Raw genomic sequence first — 24,358 nt, 5'->3', positions numbered from 1 at the left:
TTGCAGTCACAACTCTAACTTCAGAGAAGGATAGGGACTGCATTGCTAACAGCTCTGAAAGTGACTGTGGCTGTGAACTTACAATCATTCCATTATTCCCATGTTGCTGTGAGAGGTATTAACAACATTTCAGAGTTTCAATACATTGCTGGAAAAGGAAGCTCACTGGGATTTCTCCATTCAAGGAGAAATACCTTCATTTCATTCACTTTTGCTAACAAGAACCAGGCAGTGCAAAGACAAAGTTTTGCCAGGATTGCAGGCTTCCCCATTCACTGCATGTCAACTCTGTCATGTAGCTGAATCAAAAGAGATTCCACTCCTCCAGCATGCAGCCAACCTGTACCTGCAGCACATTATGCAGATCAATGACCAATACATTGTACCAGTCAAGATATGTTAATTCTGGGGTAGCTTACTGTGCCGCCCTGCATTTCAACCACCATGAAAAACCAAGGATGATCACTGGCCGATGAATCAGATTTACGTCATATACACATGTGGACAGCCAGTAAAGGCTGTGCTGCCACAAGAAATCTGATAGAGTACTCCATTTTGCTGCTGGACTGATCTGAAGGTGCCTGATTCTATTTGGCTGAGTGGATCTCAAGATTTGCCACACGATTCTGCATGCTCTGCAACCTTCCCGTCGTGAGGGAACAGCCCTGGTCACCACCAATTGAGTGAGAAGCTGAGCAACAGGAACATAAGGAGAAAAGAAGGGTCCAACCTGGACAATCTGTTTTTGCCCAGTCTGCATGTGCACAACTAATTAAAGAGCAATACCAGGGGGATGGGCGCCAGCATATGGAAGAAGAAAAGAAGAATGAAGTGCATAAAGGAGTGAAGGTTGGAAAGCAATACAGAAGGAAAGAGGACCAAAGTTTGAAAGGAAACATTTTAAAGGAACAATGGGTGATCTTAAAGGGATAATGTTTCAGGTAAAGACAATGTATATTTCAGCAAAAGCAAAATGTAACTGAATCAAAGCCAGGGCTCCCTCAATGATGAGGGAGAAAATAATGAAACTAAAAAAGAGGATGCATAGCACATGACAGGTGAATTATTCAAGCTAGAACCCATCAAATATAATAGATTGAGAAAGAAAATGATAGCAGAGTGGAAGCTAACATAAAAGTGAACCCAATATCTTTTACTGGCATGTAAGTAGCAAATGGGTGGTAAGAGTGGACCTTACTAGGGCCAAAAGGAGTGCAAGACATGTTTAGAGATGTAGACGAGGCTGGAATAATTGATGACTAATTTGCATTGGTATTTACTAAGGAAAAGAATGCTGACAAAATATCAGTAGAAGTGAAGATGGTAGAGATATGGATGGGGTACAAAATGATAGGAAAGATGCATTGGAAAAATCGGCTATTGTTCAGAGTGGATAGTGCAGGAAAGTTTAATCTTGATAATTATTTGCAATTAGCTTGTAGTTCAGTGATTGCATTAGTCAAATAATATGACTATATTTTACAATTACGTCAACCTGAAATGCTGAATTTGGGGCATTATCTCATCACATGATTTGATCTGAGCATCATACTTAAACTTGATAAGGAACAAAGAACATGTGGCTTTCTGGCAATGATGCAAGATGTGAAGATTGAACAATTAGTACAGCAGAACCATCCATCTCCCTTGCAATTAAAATTATCAGCTTTGTTCTCTAAACGCAACGTTCTATTATGCAAAGAAAAACAAGTATTCAGACATTCAGCCTTGTACTGTAAGTAGCACAGTTTAACTTGTGATGTTTAAAAAAAGTCACTTCATTTTGTAATATGTAACCACCTTTGTTCTTGTAAGTTTAGAAGTTCTGTAATTAGCTTTTGTAACTCTATGGATTTACTGTTAGTTGAATGTATCATGTTATATTTAGCACACCAATCATTTTCAAGCATTGGTTTTATCTGTGTATTGTGTGGATTTTGTGTAGTTTCTGAAAAATTGTAAATTTTGTAGAAGTATTCTGTAAGTTTCATTGACTTATACCAAACACTGACAGATACAACATACTATAGCAAAGCAGTAGTTGCAGCAAAAACACATTGATAAGCTCCTGTTTTAATGAAGTTTTACAGCATATCGTGATACCTATAGATCATTGAGATAACTGGACCAATGAATCAATGTTCCCAAACATCACAGGGTGCCTGATCTCAAGTAAAAGCAGACATATATTCTGTACACATTAGTACTTTGCAAAATCTTTATTAATTTTATGCAACTTTATCACTCCATCCTTCATTTTGAAAGTAAAGTAACTCATTCCAAATAACCACAGAGAGAATTAATATCAGCCTACAAATGACCAGTACAAAATGTAGGCCAAGATTTTCCGGCCATCCCTGCTGCTGGCGTCTTCCGGTCCCACCAATGGCAACCGCCTGCCATGGATTCCCCAGTGGTGGAGGGTGCGAGCAATGTGGAAACCCATTGGGAGTGGCAGAATGAGAAGATCCTGCCACCTGCCAATAGTGTGTCACCTCCACCACCACAAAACATGCTGCAGGAATGCAGAGTCGGAAAGTCCCATCACAGATTCACTGATAGGGGTCTGATTTAATATTATTTAAATGAAGCTTGAGACCAGGAACTCAAGATATCAATCATGGGGGCATGACAGCATGTTTCCCCTATCCTGAACAAATGGGCAGGGACAATATCACAAAACATTCTTTTATCTGAACAAGAAGGAAATAAAGTAACAAATCAAACTTTAATGAGATTGATGGTCCCACAAGTAATTGATACTAAATATTAATAAGAACATTAGAACATAAGAAATAGGAGCAGGAGTAGGCCATCTAGCCCTTCGAGCCTGCCCCGCCATTCAATAAGATCATGGCTGATCTGAAGTGGCTCAGTTCCACTTTCCCGCTTTTTCCCCATAACCCTTAATTCCCTTGCCTACCAAAAACCTATCTACCCGTGACTTAAATATATTTAGCGAGGTAGCCTCCACCACTTCAACGGGCAGAGAATTCCAGAGATTCACCACCCTTTGAGTGAAGAAGTTCCTCCTCAGCTCTGTTCTAAACTGCCCCCCCCTTATCTTGAGGCTGTGCCCCCTAGTTCTGTTGTCCTTTCTGAGCGGGAAGAATCTCTCCAGCTCTACCCTATCCATCCCCTTCATTATCCTATACGTCTCTATAAGATTCCCTCCTCATCCTTCTAAACTCCAACGAGTACAGACCCAGTCTATTTAGTCTGTCTTCATAGTCCAACCCCCTCATCTCCGGTATCAGCCTAGTGAACCTCCTCTGCACTCCCTCCAAGGCCAAAATATCCTTGCGCAAATGCGGCGACCAAAGCTGCACACAGTACTCCAGCTGCGGCCTCACCAGTGCCCTGTACAGTTGCAGCAAGAGGGCTAGTCAGGGAACTGACATCAATAGATGACCATCACCCCCGAGAAACCAATTAGAAATTGATCATGCCCACCTAGACCAATTACAGATTGATCACAAACTTCTTAAGCCAATAAGAAATAGCTTCACCACATTTAGGCCAATCAGAATGCAATTACATCATTAGTCACTCTGACAGTTGTGGATTGGAATGAGTTAATAAACAGAAGCTTTCAGCGAGCAAGTTGCATAGCAACTGCCTACTGTCCAGAGGGAAGCAGAAGTTAAGAGACTGAGTGTTAACCAATGCCCAAGGCTGAACTGGAAAGCAAAATCCATAGTATTCTAGTCAAGTCCTGTCCTGCCCTGTCTTTAATGGGTACTAATTTATAACTTATTAAAGATTTCCTGAGGTACTGGGCCAAACTGTCTCATGTTGCCTAAACGGCTGACATCATGAATGCAATTAGAATTTAAATTCAAACAATACCTAAAACCTACAATAGGCCAGATGGTTTGTATCCCAAGTTTTTGAAGGAAGCAAGAATGGAGATACCAAAAAGGCTTACCATAATCCTCTATTCTGCCCAAGATATGGAGGAGGTGCCAAAAGATCAAAGCATAGCAAATGTGAAGTATTCATTCAAGAAAGAGTGTAAGAATATGTTGAGTAAATGCAGTCTGGTCATTACAACGCAACTGGTAGATAAGATCTTAGAAAAAATGCTAAAGTAAAACAAATTATGGACACTTGGAGAAGTGTGACTAATTAAGGAAAGCTATCTCTGGCACTTTCCCCATGACCAGAGAGGAATTAAAAAGTTGTGTCAGGGCCCCTGAGAATCTGCTCCCTTGTCTCCCACAGCAACCTGGGACACAGGTTTTGAGTTTTGTCTACTTTTAAGATTGGCAATACCTCCTATACCTTGACTTTCCCTAATGGCAAACAGTTAGTTCAATTTCTAAATTACTCAATATTGTTACCAGCACCCTTGATTCTCCTGTCCATCAAACATCTGTCCAACTCTGCCTTGGTTACACTCATTGACCATTTCTCTCTGTGGAAGAGAATTCTGATTACAAACAACCCTCAGAGAGAAGAACGATGACTCACTGGAATGTGTGTCTCTGTGCTGGTGAAGGGTGCAGGTGAACACTGTGATTGCTTTTCTTCAAATAGTTCCTCAGCAGCCTCCTCTGAGATGGCCTGTGTCTGGGGTTTATGTTGTCTATGTAGGTCTGTCTGGACCTCTGCTGTCTGTAGGAGGCAGAACATAGATTTAGTTCATATACAAGCTAAACACAATATTGCATGTCACTCATCGAGGACACCAGGATGTGATCAACTTATGGAGAACTCATCCACACTGGCTGTCTGGAAAAGGCACAACAGCAATCTCTGTCCTCCCCTGCCAACTCTATGCCATCCTCCTCAAATTTGGAGAGCTCCTGAATGTTAGCCATCCCTCTTCCAGTCTCCTCTTGATTTGGGCAAGTCTGGCTTGCAGGAAAACTAAAAGTTGTGATGAGAAATTGTGGAGTAGAAGTTTGAAAGTATAGCTGTCTTCCCTATGTGCAGAATCCTCTCCAGTAATGGCTGAAGATGTTGTTTGTGCAGGATGATAGATGAAATGCTGGTGAGTAGGCTTTTAACGATGATATCTCCCCCACTACTATTGTGTGAGATCTTTGAGCTATGTAAAGCTTTGAGTGCGTCATCATTGAATCCCTACAGTGCAGAAGGGGTCATTTGGCCCATCAAGTATGCAGCAACTCACAGAGTTTCTTACCCAGGCTTACTCCCCTGCCCTATTCATATAACCCGGCACAGTCCCATAACTAATCTACCTAACCTGTACGTCTTTGGACTGTGGGAGGAAACCAGATCACTTGGTGGAAATCCAAGCAGGCACAGGAAGAACGTGCAAACTCTACATAGTCAACCAAGCCTGGAATTGACCCTGGGTACTGGAGCTGTGAGTAACCACTGTGCCGCCCATAATACCATGATGAGAGCTTGAGTTTAGAATGAGCTGAAGTCTGACTTATCCCCAAGGTGCCGAAGAGATCACTCATCTTCTTCCTGCACTAGATGGCATTTCTCCGGCAGTTGGTCATGGAGATAACCCCCTTCACAACTGCCTCTCAGGCTGGTGAAGTGAGCTTGGTAGACCTCCTGGATCCATCTCTGGAAAAAAGAACCGCCCGGTGCTGGTGGACACCTCTAATTAAAGCCTCCAGAGAACCATGGCAAAACCCTGGTGTATTTTTCTTGTTCATTGGGGTCACCCCCCGAACATTTGACCATTTAGTTGAGCTGCAGAGAGTAATGTGTGTGTTTGAGTGACATTTAGATATGGCAGCAGGAACTTTGAGCCCATAATGTGACAGTGGGCAGATGAATCAGTGCTGCCCCACAAGGTGATTCAACAAACCATTCGCCCATGCATAACTGACGAGGTTTCACGCAGAAAGTTGGGCATTAGAACCTGACCCACCGATCAGTGGGAAACATGCTGCAAATCTCATCCACCTCCGCACTTGAAATCCAGAGCAGAAAATTCCATTCATTAGTTCTAAACCAGGTATTCTGAGTTGTTTGATGGTGTTGCAGATGAAAAATGTCTATCTAAAATGTAAATGATAAGGATAAATGAGCTACTGCATGCTGAGGAAGCTACACAATGATTCACTTAGAAAATTTACAAATGAAAGGAAATAAATAAATCTGAAAATTTAATTTGTGCACATTTCTTGGCCAAAACTTAAGTTGAAGCTTCCTCAATAGTATTTTTTCTTCTTTGAATCAGGATAGTTCCTCAAGTAGCTCCAGTTTGGTTAATTATGTTATGTTGTTTCCATGTTGGTATTTGGCCAGTAAACACAATGTAACATGCGTAATTACTAAATGCAAAACCAACTGATAACTCAGTTCACTGCAGAAACACAAACAACGTTATTATCACTTTGAATCAAGTGTATAATTTTTTCATAATGAAAGACTACTTCAGCATGGTACACAAAAACAAGACAGAATTCAAATCCTCAGATGTAGTTACAGCTCTACAGAAAATAAAAATTAATTTCAAGACAAACATGCTGCAGTATACTTACGTTCCAAGCCTTTACAAAAAAACATGCCTAAAGCACGATGATCCATCAAATAAGGAGGTACAGGCTACATTCAAAATGATGGCCCTCTCCTGACTTTCCAAACAGACTAACGATCAGAAATATAATCTTACTTTTTATTATCTAGTGTGTTCAACGCCATAAATGTGTCTCAAGTAATTGATTTTGATGAGCTATTACTGTGGGATCTATAGATTATTAAAGGTCATATTTTCCAGTTGATATTGTTCTTGTACAATTGCTTAACTCATTAGTAGTAAACTCTTCTGTATGCTGCTTTAATGCATGTTTTAATCAATTTCAAATATGGTTTCTCCCTTTGCGAAATTGTAGAACTGTGGTACTGCTTAGAGAACATTTGGAGATTGTTCCTGGTGAATCAGTCTTCGATGCATTGCTGGAACCACTTCTTAATTCATCATTAGCATTTTTTGCCATTTTACTTCCCAATGATTTTCCATCTTTACCATCATGTTGAATCTTCTTTTCAATGCCAATAAAAGGTTGTTTATGTAGAGCATCTTTCACAATATCCCAAGGCTCTTCCTAAAAGCATAAACAGACTAAAGTTGACACCGAGCAGACTGCAATTTCCCCCATCCATTGGCAACAGGCTGGGAGACTGAAGGCTGGTAAAATGGTGGGGAGAAGCATTAGAAGAGGAAATGTATGTTTTCCTGTTGCCATACCATAATACAAGTGGCAGGAAACATGACAGATCGGCCACATATCCAGCTGCCAATTAAGCCATTAAATGGCCTTCTAAGGGCCACTAATGGCCTCTGTGGGTATTTTGTCCACATCAATTGGGCCTGCCCTCACAAGGGAAAGTCACTGTCTGAAATCTGTTGGTATGGGGACTCTGATATCACTGATAGCCAAGTTCTGCACACATGAGGATGTCCCAACAGCACTGGTGCTCTACGACCATAACTACACCCTCCCCCGCGCACCCCCCCCCACACCCCCCACCCTCCACCCCACCCACCCCACCCCCTCACCCCCCTCCCCCCCACAACCACCACCCCCCAACCCCCCCGCAACCCCCCCCGCAACCCCCCCGCCACCTCACCTCCCCAACTTGCAGAATTACTGGGACCTGGCTGCCAAAAACCCAACTTGCTCCTCAAGATCTAACTGATCTTTAAGGCAGCTTTGCCTTTGAAGTATCCTCTCTTTAACGTTTGCAACCTTAGCACTGACCACGTTTATGGTGGTTCTCCGAAGGCTGCTGTGTGTTGTCCCTCTGAATAGACCACTAGCTTTTGGGGACAGGCTACTGTACTTAATTGACCACCACCAGCAATATTCCCTTCCAGGTCCCATTGCCTGCTGAAACAGAGCACACTGAAAAAAAGATGTTATTAGGAGGGATAACTAAAAGTTTGCTTAAAGGGATAGCTTTTAAGGAGCATGTTAAAGGAGGAGATTTAATTCAATTTGATTTGATTTATTATTGTCATATGTATTGGGATACAGTGAGAAGTAATGTTCCTTGCACTATACGGACTAAGCATACCATTCATAGAGTACATAAGGGAGAAGGAAAGTAGAGGGTGCAGATGTACAGTTACAGCCATAGCTAGGGTGGAGAGAAAGATCAGCTGAAATATGATGGGTCCATTCAAAAGTCCAATGGCAGCAGGGAAGAAACTGTTCTTGAATCAGTTGGTACATGATCTCAGAACTTGTATCTTTTTCCTGACAAAAGAAAGTGGAAGAGAGTCTGTTTGAGGGTGTAGGGTCTTGATTATGCTGGCTGCTTTTCCGAGGCAGCGGGAAGTGTAACGGAGTCAATGGATGGGATGCTGGTTTGCGTAATAGACTCGGTTAAAGGAGGGAATTATAGAATCTAAGGCCTAGGTTAAGAAAAGGAGCAATTATAGGAATTCTCTGACTATGATAGGGCCTGTTTTCGAATATGCAGCAGAGAATTGTTGTTGTGGAAGAAGACCAAAATGATAAGTTAGCTGAAAATTTGAAATAAAGACAGAAAACTTTGAAGCATACAACAGATCATCATCTGTGGAGTGAGAAACATAGTTAACTTTTCAGTTCTCTATGAATGGTATACTTCATCTGTACAGCACACAAGAAACAATAGTTTTTACTGTATGTTTATACATGTGACAATAGTAAATCAAATCAAAAAAATCAAATCAGGTCTGTCTTTTTTCTCATCAGAACAGGAAGAAGTTGGAGAGTTCACCATTTTATAAACAAGTACAGAGCTGGAGTAAAGGAGAGTTGGGATTGAAAAGAATGAAGGGGAAGGTTTGTGATAGGTTGGATGATAGGATTGGTTAAATAATAAGAATGATAATGATAATGGGAGAATTAAGAAACAAATGGTAGGCCTAGAGGATGAGTAAATGGTTACAGCTGAACAATCACCATACCCATGGCCTGAGAAAATCTGAGTGCAATCTAAAATTGCTGAACTCAGCATTGAGCTAGAAGGTTGTAAAGAGCCTTACTAAAAGGTGAAATTCTGTTTCTTGAACTCATGTTGCGCTTCAGTGGAACAGTGTGTGAGGCTGAGGTTAGAGCGGTCAGAGCCAAGATGGGGCAGAGGATTAAAATGGCAGGTAACTGGAAGTTCAGAGTCACACTTGTAAAATTAAGTGCAGCGTTGAACAAAGCAATCACATCACCTGCAGTCATTGTCCCCAATATCTATTAAATTGAAAGAAGTAAGTGAGTTTCAAATGTAAGAAGTGTCATGTCATGTATTGTGTGAAGGAAAGGGAGGGTGTTGCATCTTCTGCATTTGTGTGAGGAAATGCTGTGGGAAAGAGAGCAGGTGTTAGCAGGAGACAACGTACTACAAATTTGTCCTGTATCATTCCAGACAAACAAGCAAACAGCTTCAAGATGATGAATTAAATAAGAATTCTAGCAGAATTCTTAACAGAAACTTAGCTGCGTATGTTCTCTGCCAGGTGACATATAATTACAAAGGAGACTTAAACTTCCTAAATTTCACTTTTCACAGACTATTAATTAAAAAGAAGGCATTATGAGAGATCCTGGGAAGCAGGAATTGATCTGATGGTGGTCGCATGTTGTCATCTTTCGAGATTTTGATTACTTGCTTAGGGGGAGTAAATTAATAACAGTATCACTGTTTGGCTAAATTTAGTTCTCAAGGAGTTAAATCAACATAACACATTGGTATCTGGGAAAACATATTCGACCCAGCAACCGAGACCAGATGAAGTGCCTGTCAGAATCGTATTTCTTGCATACTACATCAGTTCATTTGAACGCAGCAGGGGATTGCTGCCGGGGGACCTATACTTAATAAGGCACGATAAGGATTGATTGCTAGCACAAAGGAACAAGTTGTGACATACAGAGGTGGAATGGGTCAGAAGTCAAGTCGTTGGTTTCCTGTTGATCTGGAACATGAAGCAGACTCTAGAAATTTGGAGCAGAAATGCTCACAAGGGGAAAGATTGCTCTCCATAAAAATAGAGTCAGTCAATTCAGTTTATAAAATTTGACCTGAATCAAAGGCTTAGTATACATTTTTTGCTTCCTGCTGTTGTTGATGCATAATTACAAAGAGTAGTCTTAGTTTTCCTGACTTTCACTTTTCATAAACTTTGAGCAGGATTTCATGGCCTCCTCATCCCAAAACCGAAAAACCTTGCCCGAGGTCAATGCACCTTCCCATTGTCTGCCCCTTGCCTGCTCCGATTCCCATGGCAGTAAAATTCTGGTCTTTGGATAAATTACTGTATTTAATGTTATACAGAGTTTGAGTTTTATCAAAAATGATATTCTATTCATTAATACAATGCATGAAAAGTAGACTTGTTTATTGGTTTACAAGTGGCCTTATGGAGTCATAAAGTCACTTTCAGCACAGAAACAGGCCATTCAGACAGTTGAGTCCATATTGGCTCTCCTTGGAACAATGCAGTCAGTCCAATTTTCCCATTCTGTTCCTGTAGCTCTGCAAATTCATTTCCTACAAGTGCCCATAAAAGTTATTTTTGCAATCACTTATCATCTCTGCTTCCACAACAGTAGGGAGTGAGATAGCTTGATCTTGGGTTTGGACGTAGTTCGGCACAACATCGAGGGCCGAAGGGCCTGTGCTGTGCTGTACTGTTCTATGTTCTTAGGCATGAGTCCCAATTCATTGCCACTTGCTACATAAAAGTTTTCTTCCTTACATCTCCCTGTATTTCTTGCCCAAAAGCTTAAATCTGTGTCCTTGCATCATCAGTTAATGGGAGCTTTTTTTGCATATTTACTATATCCAGACCTGCCATGAAGTGAAATCATCCAGACCCGCCAACAGCAAGAAGCTTGATGGCGAGGCTAAGTTAATTTGGAATGATAAATTTCTTAATGGTGGGATGAACTTTGGCAATTAAGTACTTGGGACTTTAAAGGCAGGTTAAAAGTGTGTCAAGTTGCCTAACCAACAATATTGGGAAGTCCTTCAGTGTGTATTTATATATTATGCATGCTCCTGAGAAAGGCCATCACATCGAGATTAAATTTCATGTGAAAATTAAGATCCCTCCAGCTAGAAATTAGAACATTCACATTTATAACAATAAGCTCTTACCTTTTATCCCTAATTTTGACTGTTCTCTCCCTTTTAAGGAAGTAGTCCAAATTAACCTTTCTCATTGGCTAAGGATAAGGATCACCTGGTGTCGCCCCATCTCTATAATGAGAGTCACAAACTCTTGAGAGAAATATCCATCTCCGTCCTGGTCCTCAGCAGCTATATTCCATTGTGAACATATTACACTCTTCTAAATTTTTTTAAAGTTTGTTTATTGGCTGTGGTTAGGCTGGAATTTATTGCCCATTCCTAATTGCCCTTGAGAAGGTGATGGTGAGCTGCCTTCTCGAACCACTGCAGTCCCTGTCATGTAGCTACACCCACAGTGCTATTAGGAAGGGGGTTTTAGGATTTTGACCTTGCAACAGTGAAGGAACAACGATGGTTGAGGAGAAAGATCTCTGGACTGAACAATGAGTTCATCAACTTCAGAGCATGAACTCTCTTCACCTTCACCCCATTTCTGTTTTTTTAATTTCTTTTTTTTCTACTTTTTGTCTCATTCATCCATTTTTATCATCCTTCTTTCTCACTTCATTTTTTCCACTTCTCCACTCCTGATCTCCTACGCCCACCCCCCCAACTCCCATCTCCACTCTTTTCAGGGTAACTGCCTTAATCATCAGCATCTCAGTCCTGCCATTCACACATCCTGATCGCTTATGGACACTTTTAGCACCTCTTTCAGCCTCCTTCATCTTCATTCACACTCCCTTTGTCCAATTACAGCACCTCCCACCCCATCGTCTCTCCAGACTTTCTTTGTTCTTAACTCTGACGAAGAGTCATCCAGTCTCAAAACATTTGCTCTATTCTCTCTCCACAGATGCTGTCAGACCTGCTGAGATTTTCCAGCATTTTCTGTTTTTGTACCACTGTTCATTGCTTTCTGGCCTGAAGTCAATTTTTTGTCCAATTTGACAATAATAACCCTCCTTTTCCTTTCAATATGATATTTTGTCTAACACGTCCTGAAATTCAATATAAACAACATACACTACGCCCCTTCATTAAACTTCTCTGTCACTTCATCAAAAAATTTGATTAGAATTGTCAAGCATGATTTTGCCTTTTACAGATCAGCGCCATATGTCCATAACCAAATAAAACTTAGCCAAGTATTTGTTGATTTTTTTCCTTGATTATTATTTTCAAAACCTTACCCACCACTGGTGGGTAACTGGCCTGTAGTTGTGAGGACATTCTTGAATAAGAGGATCTTATTTGCTACTCTCCAATCCTTTGGCACCTCCTCCATATTTAGGGATTATTGGAAGATTATGGCAAGCCCTTCTACTATCTCGACCACCAAAGATGTACAGGTTAGATGGATTAGCCAAGTTAAATGTATGGGGTTACAGGGATAGGGTGGGGGAGAGGACAGGGATTGGATACTCAGTCAGAGGGTCAGTGCAGATTATATGTGCCAAATGGCGCCTTCTGCACCGTAGGATTTCTATGACTTTCTATGACACACAATCTGGGAGCAAGCCATCTGGACCAGGCAACTTATCCAATCCAGGCAGAGCCAACCTTTCCAGTACATTGTAACACCCAAATTCAAATCCAATCCACCATCTCACTGTAATATTTGTTAGTTTAATTACAGAAGATAGGAGAAATGCAAATGGGGCTATGGACAAAATTATGGAATCAGAATGATGTTGTACAGAAAGAAGCCATTTAGCCTATTTTTTCTGTGCAGGTTCTTTGAAAGAGCTGTCCAATTAGTCCCACTCCACTCCTTTTTCTTCATAGCCATTGCAACAGTTCATACTTCTCTGCATTAAATTTGATCTGCAACAAATCTGACCCTGTCACCAGTTTGATTATGTCTCTTGCAATCTGTTACCATCCTCCTCAGAATTTTATTCTGTCTTCCAGCTTTGAAATTATTGCCCTATATCCTCAGGGCCCGGTCATTAATATATATTGAAAAGAACAGTGGTCCCACCATTGACCCCTGGGGGGAACACCACTGCACATTTCCTCACTTCCCCATCTTCCACCAAGTCTGAAAATACATTCACCATTATTCTTTGCTTTCTGTCAGGTAACCAATTTAGTACCCATGTAATCACTGCTCCTTTAAACCCAGAGGTTTCAATTTTGCTAACAAATCTATTAGCTGTTACTTAATCAAAGGTATTTTAAAAGTTTATATACATATTAGCGGCACAATCCCCATCCAATCTCTGTTATTTCACTGAAGAGCTCAATCAAGGTAGCCAAATACAATTTGCTTTTAACAAATATGTGCTGGCTTTCATTTATTTGCTCATATTTTTTCCAATTAATTTTAGTTCAGATTATTGTATCTAAATAGATACAATAATTTGGACAAAGACTGATCTGTGATTGTCAGGTTTATCTCTCTTCCTTTTTTAAACAGAGGTGTAACCTTTGCAATCTTCCTGTCCTCTGGCAAAGTCTTCACATCAGCAGAGAATCGAGACTGTGAATAGAGCGTCTGCATTTTATATCCTATCTTAATCCAGGATTCATCCACCCAAGCTGGCTGATTTTGCTAATTTGAGGACTGACAATTATTTAAATATCTCTATTTTTATTCTATTCAGTAATACTACTTGCCTTCATTCATTTATGGGATAGATTACCCACATCTAATTATACTTCAGAAGGCGTTGGTGAGCTGCCTTCTTGAACTGCTTCGGTCCATTTGATGTAGGTCCACCCACAGTCAGTTAGGAAAAGAGCTTTAGGATTTTGAACTGTCAACAGTGAAGGAATAGCAATATATTTCCAAGTCAGGATAGTGTGTGACTTTGGGTGGGAAGGGGATGGAGGGGTGCAGGGGGTGGATGTGGAAGAGGGTGGTGAGCTTGGTGGTGGTGGTGTTCCCATGCGGTAACATGCTGTCCTTGTTCTTTTGGGATCTGGAGGTTGTGGATTTGGAAGGTCCCATTGAAGGAGTGTTCCTATAGCGCATCTTGTAGGTTGTACTCAATGCTATCACTACGTGCCAGTAGTGAAAGGATGAACGTTGACCTGGTGGGTTGCTTTATCTTGGTGTTGAGTTTCTCGAGTGTTGTTGCAGTGTCGCTCATCCAAGAAAGTGGAGAACATTGCATCACACTCCTAACTTCTGTCGGCATGGTGGCACAAGGGTTAGCACTGCTGCCTCACAATGCTGGGGGCCCAGGTTCAATTCCCAGCTTGGGTCACTGTCTGCAGAATCTGCACATTCTCCCCATGTCTGCGTATGTTTCTTCCAGGTACTCTGGTTTCTTCCCACAGTCCAAAAGACGTGCTGGCGAGGTGCATTGAAAATGCTAAATTCTTCCTCAGTGTACCTGAAAAGGTGTTGGAATGTAGCAACTGGAGGATTTTCACAATAACTTCATTGAGGTGTTAATGTAAGCCTACATGTAATAATAATAAATAAACTTTAGATGATGGGCAGCATTAGAAGAGTCAGGAGGTGAATTACTCACCACAGAATTCCCAGCCTTTGGCCAGCTCTTGTACAGCTGGTCTAGTTAGATTTTGTTGATGATGAGTGATTCAGTAATGATAATGCCATTGAACACCAAGGGGAGGTGGTTAGATTTCTTTCGTTGACATTGGCCATTGTCTGGCACTGGTGTGGCATGAATATTATTTGCTCTTAGTAATCCAATCTGGATATTATCCAAGCCTTGTTGCAGTCAGTGAGCAAGTTATTGCTGATTAAGCGTCACTTGATAGCATTATCAATGACTCTATCCATCACTTTGCTGATGTTTGAGAGTGGATTGGTGATTGAGTTTGTCCTGCTTTGTATGGATAGGGCACACCAGCACATTTCCTACATTTTTCAAGTGGATGCCAGTGCTGTAGCTTTACTGAAAAAACATGGCTATGGGCACAGCATGTTCTGGGGAATTAGTCTTCAGTACAATTGGCTGAATGTTGTCAGAACCCACAACCTTTGCTGTATCCAGCAAAAGTCCTAAGTGAAGTTGGTGGAAGGAAGGATTAGGGAGATTGGTTTGGTGTGTGTTGGGCAAAGGTGGGGGCTTTAGGGGAAGTTTGGAGAGGAGGTTCAGGAGAGGTTGGAAGGTGAGTTGGAGGGAGGACAAATTAGGGCATGGGGGATATATGGGGGGGTGGGGGGTGAGGTGTAAACGGGTTGGATGATGTTGGAGGGGATTTGAGGGTAGGATGGTCACTTTTAAGGTTTGGTACCACTAAATTATATATTGTACATTTCTCACAATTATCTTTTGAGTTTTAACAGCATACAAACAGCAGCCTTTTTTTTATTATGCCATAAAGTAGAAACAGTTGTTTACATATGTTGAAGTAGCAGACTTGAGAATCTTGGTCCTCATCAAAATAAATGTCAGAAATAAAAATAAACAAGAATGATTCACAACAGAGTGTTAATTCACTCTCGCCTGTTTTAACATTCTTACAAAGGCTGGGAGCAAAATCCTTATTTGTCACCAAGAGATTGCCTGAAGGAAGGTTTTGCACATTTTTACTCCATCCAAGGTTCACCCCAGGTTGCGTCATCCCGTTTGAAATATGGCATATGTTAGTATCAGTGTGGGACTAAAATTTCTCTGGGACTGAGGATTCAGCAACAGCTATTGTAAGTTTGACAATAAAAATCCATTGAAATCACAGAGGAACAGCATAAAGGACGTTTACCATAAAAGGTCTGTATAGAATCCCTCTTCAATGACAACTGCTTCTAGAAATAATTTCTCTTGAGATTTTGTCGTCACACATTTTTTGCTTTTGGGGGTGACACAGTGGCACAGTGGTTTGCACTGTTACCTCACAGCACCAGGGAACTGAGTTTGATTCCCGGCTTGGGTCACTGCCTGTGTGGAGTTTGCATGTTCTCCCTGTGTCTGCATGGGTTTCCTGCAGGTGCTCCGGTTTCCTCCCACAGTCGAAAAGACGTGCATTGACCTGAACAGGCGCCGACTGTGGCGGCTAGGGGAGTTTCAGAGTAACTTAATTGCAGTGTTAATGTAAGCTTCACTTGTGACTAATAAACAAACTTTAACTTTTGGAGTCTCTGATTTATTCATCACGTTTTCCCACTTAATTTCTCTAACTCCATAAACAACAATTAGCATTGTTTTAAATACTATTTGCACATGTATTCAGCATAAATGAAATGTAACATGGAATCTGTGGATAAGCTATAAATTTGGTGTACAACATAATTGTACGACAGTTGGCTGGTACCAGAAAATTCAGAATGGTAAGGTTTTATGAGCTGCAGAGTTGACTTGTTTTGTAAATATAGTGATTTCTTTGTTGCTATTGTCCCATTCTATCTTGGTTCTTGCTTTGAGTTTTTTGAGGTATTCAAATGTTGTGATAAAGTTGTGTTGCATAATAGATATTGGAAACATATAGTGAGAAGCAGAAATCACGTATGCTGCATGACAAGAGATTAAGAACATAAGAACATAAGAAACAGGAGCAGGAGTAGGCCTGATTAATTCAGATTAAGAGGGAGGGATCTCATAGAAACCTGTAAAATTCTAACAAGACTAGACAGGATAGATGCAGGAAAGATGTCACCGATCGTGAGATGTCCAGAACCACAGGTTGTAATCAGAGGATATGAGATAAATCTATTAGGACTGAGGTGAGAATGAATTTCTTTACCCAGAGAGTGGTAAGCCTGTGGAATTTTCCCTCACAGAAAATTGCTGAGGCTGAAACATTTTACGTTTTCAAGAAGAACTTAGACATAACTGTTGGAGCAAAAGGGATTAAAGGATATAGGGGAGAGGCCAGGATCCCATTATTGAATTAGATGGCGAACCGTGATTATAATGAATGGTGGAGTAGGCTTGAAGGCCTAATGGCCGACTCCTGTATTGGAAAAACCCAGAAAAAGGAGAAAAGGAAGGGCCCATAGTTTCCCTGGACCTTATTTAATACTTATGCCTTGTTACAAATGCCTCCTTTCTCCTAATCAGCCCATCCTTGCTTTGACTACCTTGCTTTTGTGTTAGCCACTAATTTATTATATGTTGCACCTGCCCCTTATTGTTTTTTTTTAAGTCATCTCTGCATTTTCTGAACTCAGTTTTGTTCTCTGTTATATTATTAATGATATGTTTTCCTCTGTTACCTATTTTACTAAAATTATCCTTCCTCCTCCAGTGATGCTATTTTACTCTTGATTGCTTCTTGTCTTTTTCCATTACCTTACTATATTCCAAACCTTACTATATTATGATCACTGTTCATCAAATGCTCATCCATTGAAACATGCTCCACTTACCCCACTTCATTGCTTTAATCATGAAGATTGATGAAGAAGATCAGAGCATATAGTATGAATGTCTGATAGAAATTTTGCAAGGATCATTTATGAAACATGGACAAGTGGAAACTGGTTTCATCATGGTTAGCAAAAGAGATCTTTTTCCTTTTCATTCATCAGAAATGAGCATCATTGGTTAGGCAACTACCTATTGCCCATCACTAATTTCCTTTAAGAAGGTAATTGTCAGCTGCTGTCTTGAATGGCAGCAGTCCTTCTGGTGCAAGTACATCACAGTGCTGTTGGAGAGGGAGTTCCAGAAGTTTGACCCCGATGACAGTGAAGGAACAGTGATATATTTCCAAGTCAGGATGATGAGTGACTTGGAGGGAAGCTTTCAAGTGGTGATATTCCCATGTGCTGCCCTTCCCCTTCTAAATAGTTATTGGTTTGGAAGGTGCTGACTAAGGAACCATGGTGAGTTCTTGAAGTGCATTTTATAGATGGTACACAATGCTGCCACTGCGCATCAGTGGCAGAGGAAGTTAATATTTGTGGAAGGGGTGCCAATCAAGTGACTTGCTTTGTCCTGGATGTTGTCAAGCTTTTTGAGTGTTGTTGGAGCTGCATTCACCCAGGCAAATGGAGAGTATTCCATCACAGACCTATGCTTTCTGGATGGTAGGCAGATTTTGGGGAGTCAGGAGGTGAATCGCTGCAGGACTCCTAGCTTTTGGCTACTCTTGTAGCCATAGCATTTATATGGCTAATCCAGTTCAGTTTCTATTCAATGGTAACCCCCAGGATGTTGATAGTGGAGGATTCAGCAAATGTTATGTCATTGAATGTCAAGGGACGATGGTTAGATTCTCTTGTGTTGGGGATGGTCTTTGACTGGCATTTGTGTGGCATGAATGTTACTTGTCGCTTGTCAGTCCAAGCCTGTCTGTTGTACAGGTCTTGCTGTATTTGGACATGGATTTCTTCGGGAGCTGATGAATTGTAAATGATATCTATTGTGCAATCATCAGTGAAAATCCCTGCATCTGACATCAGGATGGAAGAAAGGTCATTGATGAAGCAGCTAAAAATGGTTGGGCCTAGGACTACCCTGAGGTACTCCTGCAGAGATGTGCTGGAGCTGAGATGATTGATCTCCAACCATTAAACCACTTTCCTTTGTGCTAGGGAAGACTCCAACCAGTGGAATGTTTTTCCCCTGATTTCCATTGACTCCTGTTTCGCTAAGGTGCCTTGATGCCACACTTGATCAAATTCTGCCTTGATGTCAAGGGCTGTCACTCCCATCTCCACCTCTGGCATTCAGTTCTTTTGCCCATGTTGAACAAAGGTTGCAATGAAGTCAGAAGCTGAGTGACAAACTGGACATCAGTGAACAGGTTATTGCTAAGCAAGTGCCATGTAATCACACTGTTGATGACCCCTTTTTATTGATGATCAAGAGTAGACTGATGGGGTCATAATAGGCCAGTTTGGATTTGTCCTGCTTTTTAAGTACAAGCCATAACTGGGCAATTTTCCCATTGCTGTGTTGTTGCCTATATTGTCTCTATACTGAACAGCTTGGCTAGGGGAGTGGCAAGTTCTGGAGCACAAGTCTTCAGTGGTATTGCTAGAATATTGCCAGGAGCCATCGCCTTTGCACCAGTGCCTTCAGCTGTTTCTTCATATCACATGGTGTAAATCAAATTGGCGGGTGCTCGTTCCTCTGCAGTGTTTTTTGCAGAGGAGCGAGCGCCAATGCACTGTGAAGGAGATCACAATTTTGAGGCCATGGAATGTTTAGCCAAAGAGCCCACAGTCATAAAAAAGAACTGGAACCAGCAGATAACCATATCTCATGTTAAATCTTCCAGCTAAACCTTGCCTAGTTATGAAATGATTGCTGGAATGCAGAAGCTACTTTGTATGTGCAATATTAGTACGGTATCAACAATCTGATGACCTCAGTCTAAAGCTTAGTTTACAAATTGGAGACAAGATGTTAAGAGTATGCTGTGGAACACAGCCTAGAATTAAATAAGGGAAAATAATATAAAATCTTGATTGATGAAAGACGGAAGGCATGATGGACAGGTTTTGGGGAATCAGGAGACATGTTGGTCTCCACTGAATTCCCTGCCTCTGACTTGATTTTCTAGCCACAGTATTAGTGTGGCTGGTCCAGTTCAGTTTCTGGTCATTTTCACCCTCCAGGATGTTTATAGTGTGTGAATCAGCACTGGTAATGCTATTGAATGCCAAAGAGCAATGGTTTGATTCTCACTTATTGAGGATGGTCATTGATATAGCACTTGTATAGTGCAAATGTTACTTGTCACTTTTCTGCCCAAGCTTGAATATTGCTCTGGTATTAATATATTTGGACATGGATTGCTTCAGTATTTGAGGAGTTGCGAATCCTGCTGAACACTATGCAATCATTCGCAAATACCCCCACTTTTGACCTTATGATGGAGCTTTGTTGAAACTTACTGTTCTTGACACCTGTGAGGAAGAAACATTATTTTGTTAAAATGCCAGATAAAATGAGTTGGTGTTGCAAGAGAATGCAAGTAGCACAGCATGTGCATAGGCCTCTGAGTACTTCAGGAGTGGTCAACATATCTTGGGAGATTTTTGATTTGATTCATTATTGTTATATGAATTGGTATACAGTGAGAAGTATTGTTTCTTGCATGCTATACAACCTTTCATTGAGTACATAGGAGAGAAGGTGCAGATTATAATGTTACAGCCATAGCTTGGATGTAGAGAAAGATCACTTCAATATAAGGTAGGCCCAATCAAAAGTCTGAAGGAGCAGGGAAGAAGCTGTTCTTGAGTTTGTTGGTATGTGTCCTCAGACTTTTGTATCTTTGTCCCGACAGAAGAAGGTAGAGAGTATCTCTGGGGTGTATGGGGTCCTTGATTAAGCTCACTGCTTTTCCAGGGCATGAGACATTTCATTTGATGGGAAGTGTCTCATTCCCATCCAGAAGTACAGATATCTCTGCAAGAAACTACAAAGGGTCGTGAGTAAAGCCCAGTCCATCACACAATCCAGCCACCCATCCATTGACACTGTCCACATTTCCTATCAAATAAGATGTCTCATGCCACCCAGGAGTACAGATATATCTGCAAGAAACTACAAAGGGTCGTCAGCAAAGCCCAGTCCATCACGCAATCCAGGCAGCCACCCAACCATTGACACTGTCCACACTTCCCGCTGCCTTGGAAAAGCAGTCAGTATAATCAAGGACCCCATACACCCCAGACGTAATCTCTTCCACCTTCTTCTGTTGGGATAAAGATACAAAAGTCTGAGGACATGTATCAATGTCCTCAGACCTTTTGCTCTGGAGCACAGAAGGCTGAGGGGTGATTTTATAGAGTTCTATAAATTAATGATGGGCATAGATCAGCTAGTCAATAGCTTTTCCCAAAGATAGGGGAGCCTATAACTAGAGGGCATAAGTTTAAGGTGAGAGGGGAGACATACAAAAGCGTCCGGAGGAGCAATTTTTTTCACACAGAGGGTGGTGAGTGTCTGGAACAAGCTGCCAGAGATAATAGTAGAAGTGGGTACAATTTTGTCTTTTAAAAAACATTTAGACAGTTACATGGGTAGGACGGGTACAGAGGGATAAGGGCCAAATGCAGACAATTGGGATTCGCTTCAGGGTTTTAAAAGAAGTGGCATGGACAAATTGGGCCAAAGGGCCTGTTTCCATACTGTAAACCTCTATGACTCTAAAGATGATGACTGGCTGCATTTGCAATATTTGCAGAACTTTCCATATTTTACCCAAACATGATTAGGGATTGAGGAAGCAGTCACGTTTTTAGAAGGATGCGGAAACAAAAGAATGATTGTGACTGCACTGGTTAACTCCCCTGGTTCCCCTGGTCATTATTGTTAAAGAAAAAGCTGCTTGGCCAGGTGTTTAGCTGCTCACTAAGGCACAGGGTCACTGTCATTGCAAGAAGTCTCACAACATCAGGTTAAAGTCCAACAGATTTATTTGGTAGCAAAAGCCACTCTCTTTTGAGCTTGTGCTAACGAATAAACCTGTTGGACTTTAATCTGAAGTGGTGGGACTTCTAACTGCATCCACCCCAGTGCAACGCCGGCATCTCCACATCATGGTCATTGTCTCTGGGCTGGAGACTCCGCCCCGCGCGCGTGACCAGGAGGATTGTTCCACTGGGGGGGAAGAGGGGGGGAGTGCAGTCAGCCCCCGGCTAACGGCAGGTTAAACTCCATCAATCCCCCCCTCACCGGCTAATGGTGCTGGCCGCACAGTCTCTGCCGCTGCTGTCATGGCGCTGAGCCTGGGAGCAGCAAAGAAGAAAGTTTGTTATTATTATGACGGTAAGGCCGAGACTGGGGGAGGGCGAAATGGGGAGAGAGACTGAGGGAGGGAGAGAAACGGGGAGGACGTATGAGGAGAGCCAGGGAAGATGAAAGGGGAAGGGGGGGCGGGGGAGGAGAGAAAGGGAGATGAGATTGTGGTGGAGGGAGATGAGACAGGGCAGATGAGAAGGGGTGGGGAATAGAGAGAGATCATGTGGAGAGTGCTTGGGGTGAGAGAGAGAGAGGGAGAACTTTGGGGAGAGACCAGAGTTTGAGGGTTGTCCCCAGTCTGAGTTAGCCTTGTGGTGTCGACTCCATTTCCTAGCGGGGAGGAGGGGTTGTAGTACTGTCCCTGGGGCTGTGGATCACTTTTTGGGGTCAAGGCTGTTCTTGGGCTAAGCTCTGTTCTTTATGGTGGGGTGGATCCAGTCTGAACTGCTGGGGATTGAATGGTGGGATCCTGGGTTGAGTTTGTCTTTTGGTTGGGGTGTGCAGTCTATGTGGGGTTTGGGGGGAGGACTACAGCACAGGGAGCAACCATTCAATCCAATAGATTCTTTGCTGAAACTAACGTTTGGCCCCATTTCCACATCCTCTTAAATTTTAGCCTTTCCAAATATTTATCTATTTTCTTCATGGATTCTATCTACTTTGTACAACTGATTGTACATTCTCTGCCCAAATGATCTTTGCAGGGGAAAAATCCTAAAATTTATTCCACTGTGGACTATATTCTCCAGTTATGAATTGCCAAACATTAGAAATAAGTTTTCTTGACTTACTTTATCAAAAGCTTATATATTCTGAATACATCTATCAGATTATCTTGAAGGATTACTTCAATGTGGCAAGGTATTTGAGGAGAACCTGAAATCACGTGAGGAATTCTAAGCTTGCCAGGAGTGGCAATGAAGCACCTCTGGAAAGCAGATTATTTCACTACTTCTGCTTTAAGCAGAGTTGATTGGTACTTTAAATTTACTGATGAGGCTGCCTATCACAAATTTGAATAGACTTAATTTGGTAGCTGTTGGCATAATTCTTAGGATTGGGGACAACCCTGAAGCTGAAGGAAGGCAGCACTGTTTGTGGAGCAGGAGTGCTTTGCAAACATAGTCCTCCAAACATAACTACAATGGCAGATCCTCACCTCTCCACTGTGCCACTGCTGATCCTCTGGCATCTGCCACTCCCCTTCTGTTACAGTGTAAATTAAATTGCAACCACAATCAGTACAAGTTAATTCCTGTTAAATATATGTCTCTAAAAGAACATTTATGGGCAGTTAGAGCCAAAATTAATTTTGCCCTCACTGATGTCTCCATACTTTTGTTTGGGGTTTCTTGATAAGGTGGCACAGTGGTTAGCACTGCTGTCTCACAGCGTCATCAGCGTGGGTTCAGTTTCAGCCTCGGGTCACTGCCTGTGAGGAACACACTCTCCCCATATCTGTGTGGATTTTCTCTGGGTGCTTTGGTTTGCCCCCACAGTCCAAGGATGTGTGGACTTGGTTGATTGGCCATGCTCAGTTGACTTGGTGTCAGGGGATTAGCGGGGTGGATGTATAGGGTTGCGGGGATGGGGCCTGAGTGGGATTGTTGCTGGTGCAGGCTTGATGGGCCAAATGGCTGCCTCCTGCACTGTAGGATTTCTCTGGTTTGGGTGCAGAAATACCAGCTTTTTTTTCCCTCTTTTTCTATCCCACTTACCCCATTTTTTTTAAACTACTAAAGCCAATTTTGTTGCCTTGTTATTTCTCTGGATGAGAACAGTCAAATAAGGGATTGAAAACAGAAAATTTTGGAAATACTTAACAAGTCAAGCAAGTTCTGTGGAGAGAGAAATGTTTCATGATTCGGGTAGATCAAAGTTAAAAATGTTAACAGGTTTTGAGCAAGAGAAAGGGCTGAAGGAAGAACAAAGGGAAGGACTGTGATAGGATGGAAGCCAGAAGAGATTAAGTGGCAGAAGGGTTGGTGCAAGGTCAAAGGTGCAGGTGATGACTATGTGGAACACTGTTCGGTATGTAAACATGACCCTGTCATTTTCATTCTCTATTCTCATGTTGATCTCTCAACTTTTCATTGGGCATTTCGCAGCTTTCTTAATTCCTCACTGAGCTCAGCAATTTTGTAGAATCATAGAGTCCCTATGGTGCAGAGGGAGGCCATTCGGCCCGTTGAGCCTGCGCCGGCAACGGTCCCGCCCATTCCTTATCCTCATAGCCCCACGGTATTTGCCCCACTGGCCCCCTGACACTAAAAGGCAGTTTAGCATGGCCAATCCATCTAGCTTGCACATTTTGGAATGTGGGGGGAAACCCATGCAAACATAGAAGAATGTGCAAACTCCACACGGACAGTCACCCAGTTGATTCCAAGCACTGTCACTGTGAGGCAGCTGTGCTAATCACTGTGCCACCTTGCCATCCAGACTTTTTACTTTGCAAGTTTTAAGTTTAGTCTTGTTTTTGCCTTTGACAAGTTGCTTATTGTGCTGCCATTCACACCTCTAGATTTAACTTGAGCTTTTTTCCTTGAAATCTCTCCGGCTTTACACTGAACTCTTACTTAATTACTCGTCTTCCAGCTGATCACAGAACTTTTTTCTTCTTCCTATCTTCTAGAATTTTCTCTTTTTTTATTTCAGCTATCCACATCTGCAGTATTTTGCTTTTG

General features: G+C 41.8%; 1 protein-coding gene across 2 annotated transcripts in view; it reads left to right on the top strand.

Moving 5' to 3' along the window:
• Positions 1 to 21,627: 21,627 nt before the first annotated feature.
• Positions 21,628 to 24,358, top strand: part of LOC145345041 (histone deacetylase 2) — a 54,170-nt gene continuing 51,439 nt past the window's right edge. The window contains exon 1 of one of the 2 annotated variants that reach the window (XM_080192573.1): positions 21,628 to 21,698. In XM_080192573.1, coding sequence (XP_080048699.1) covers positions 21,647 to 21,698 — 52 coding nt within the window. In that variant the 5' untranslated portion in view covers positions 21,628 to 21,646. The remainder of the gene's footprint in view (positions 21,699 to 24,358) is intronic. The other variant, XM_080192574.1, reaches the window with a different exon arrangement.

This window comes from Carcharhinus amblyrhynchos, chromosome 7, assembly GCF_965287045.1.
Source record: "Carcharhinus amblyrhynchos chromosome 7, sCarAmb.v2.hapA, whole genome shotgun sequence".
NCBI classification, from domain to species: domain Eukaryota; kingdom Metazoa; phylum Chordata; class Chondrichthyes; order Carcharhiniformes; family Carcharhinidae; genus Carcharhinus; species Carcharhinus amblyrhynchos.
Note: the sequence above shows the minus strand (reverse complement) of the source record. Positions and strands in the feature narration are given on the sequence as shown.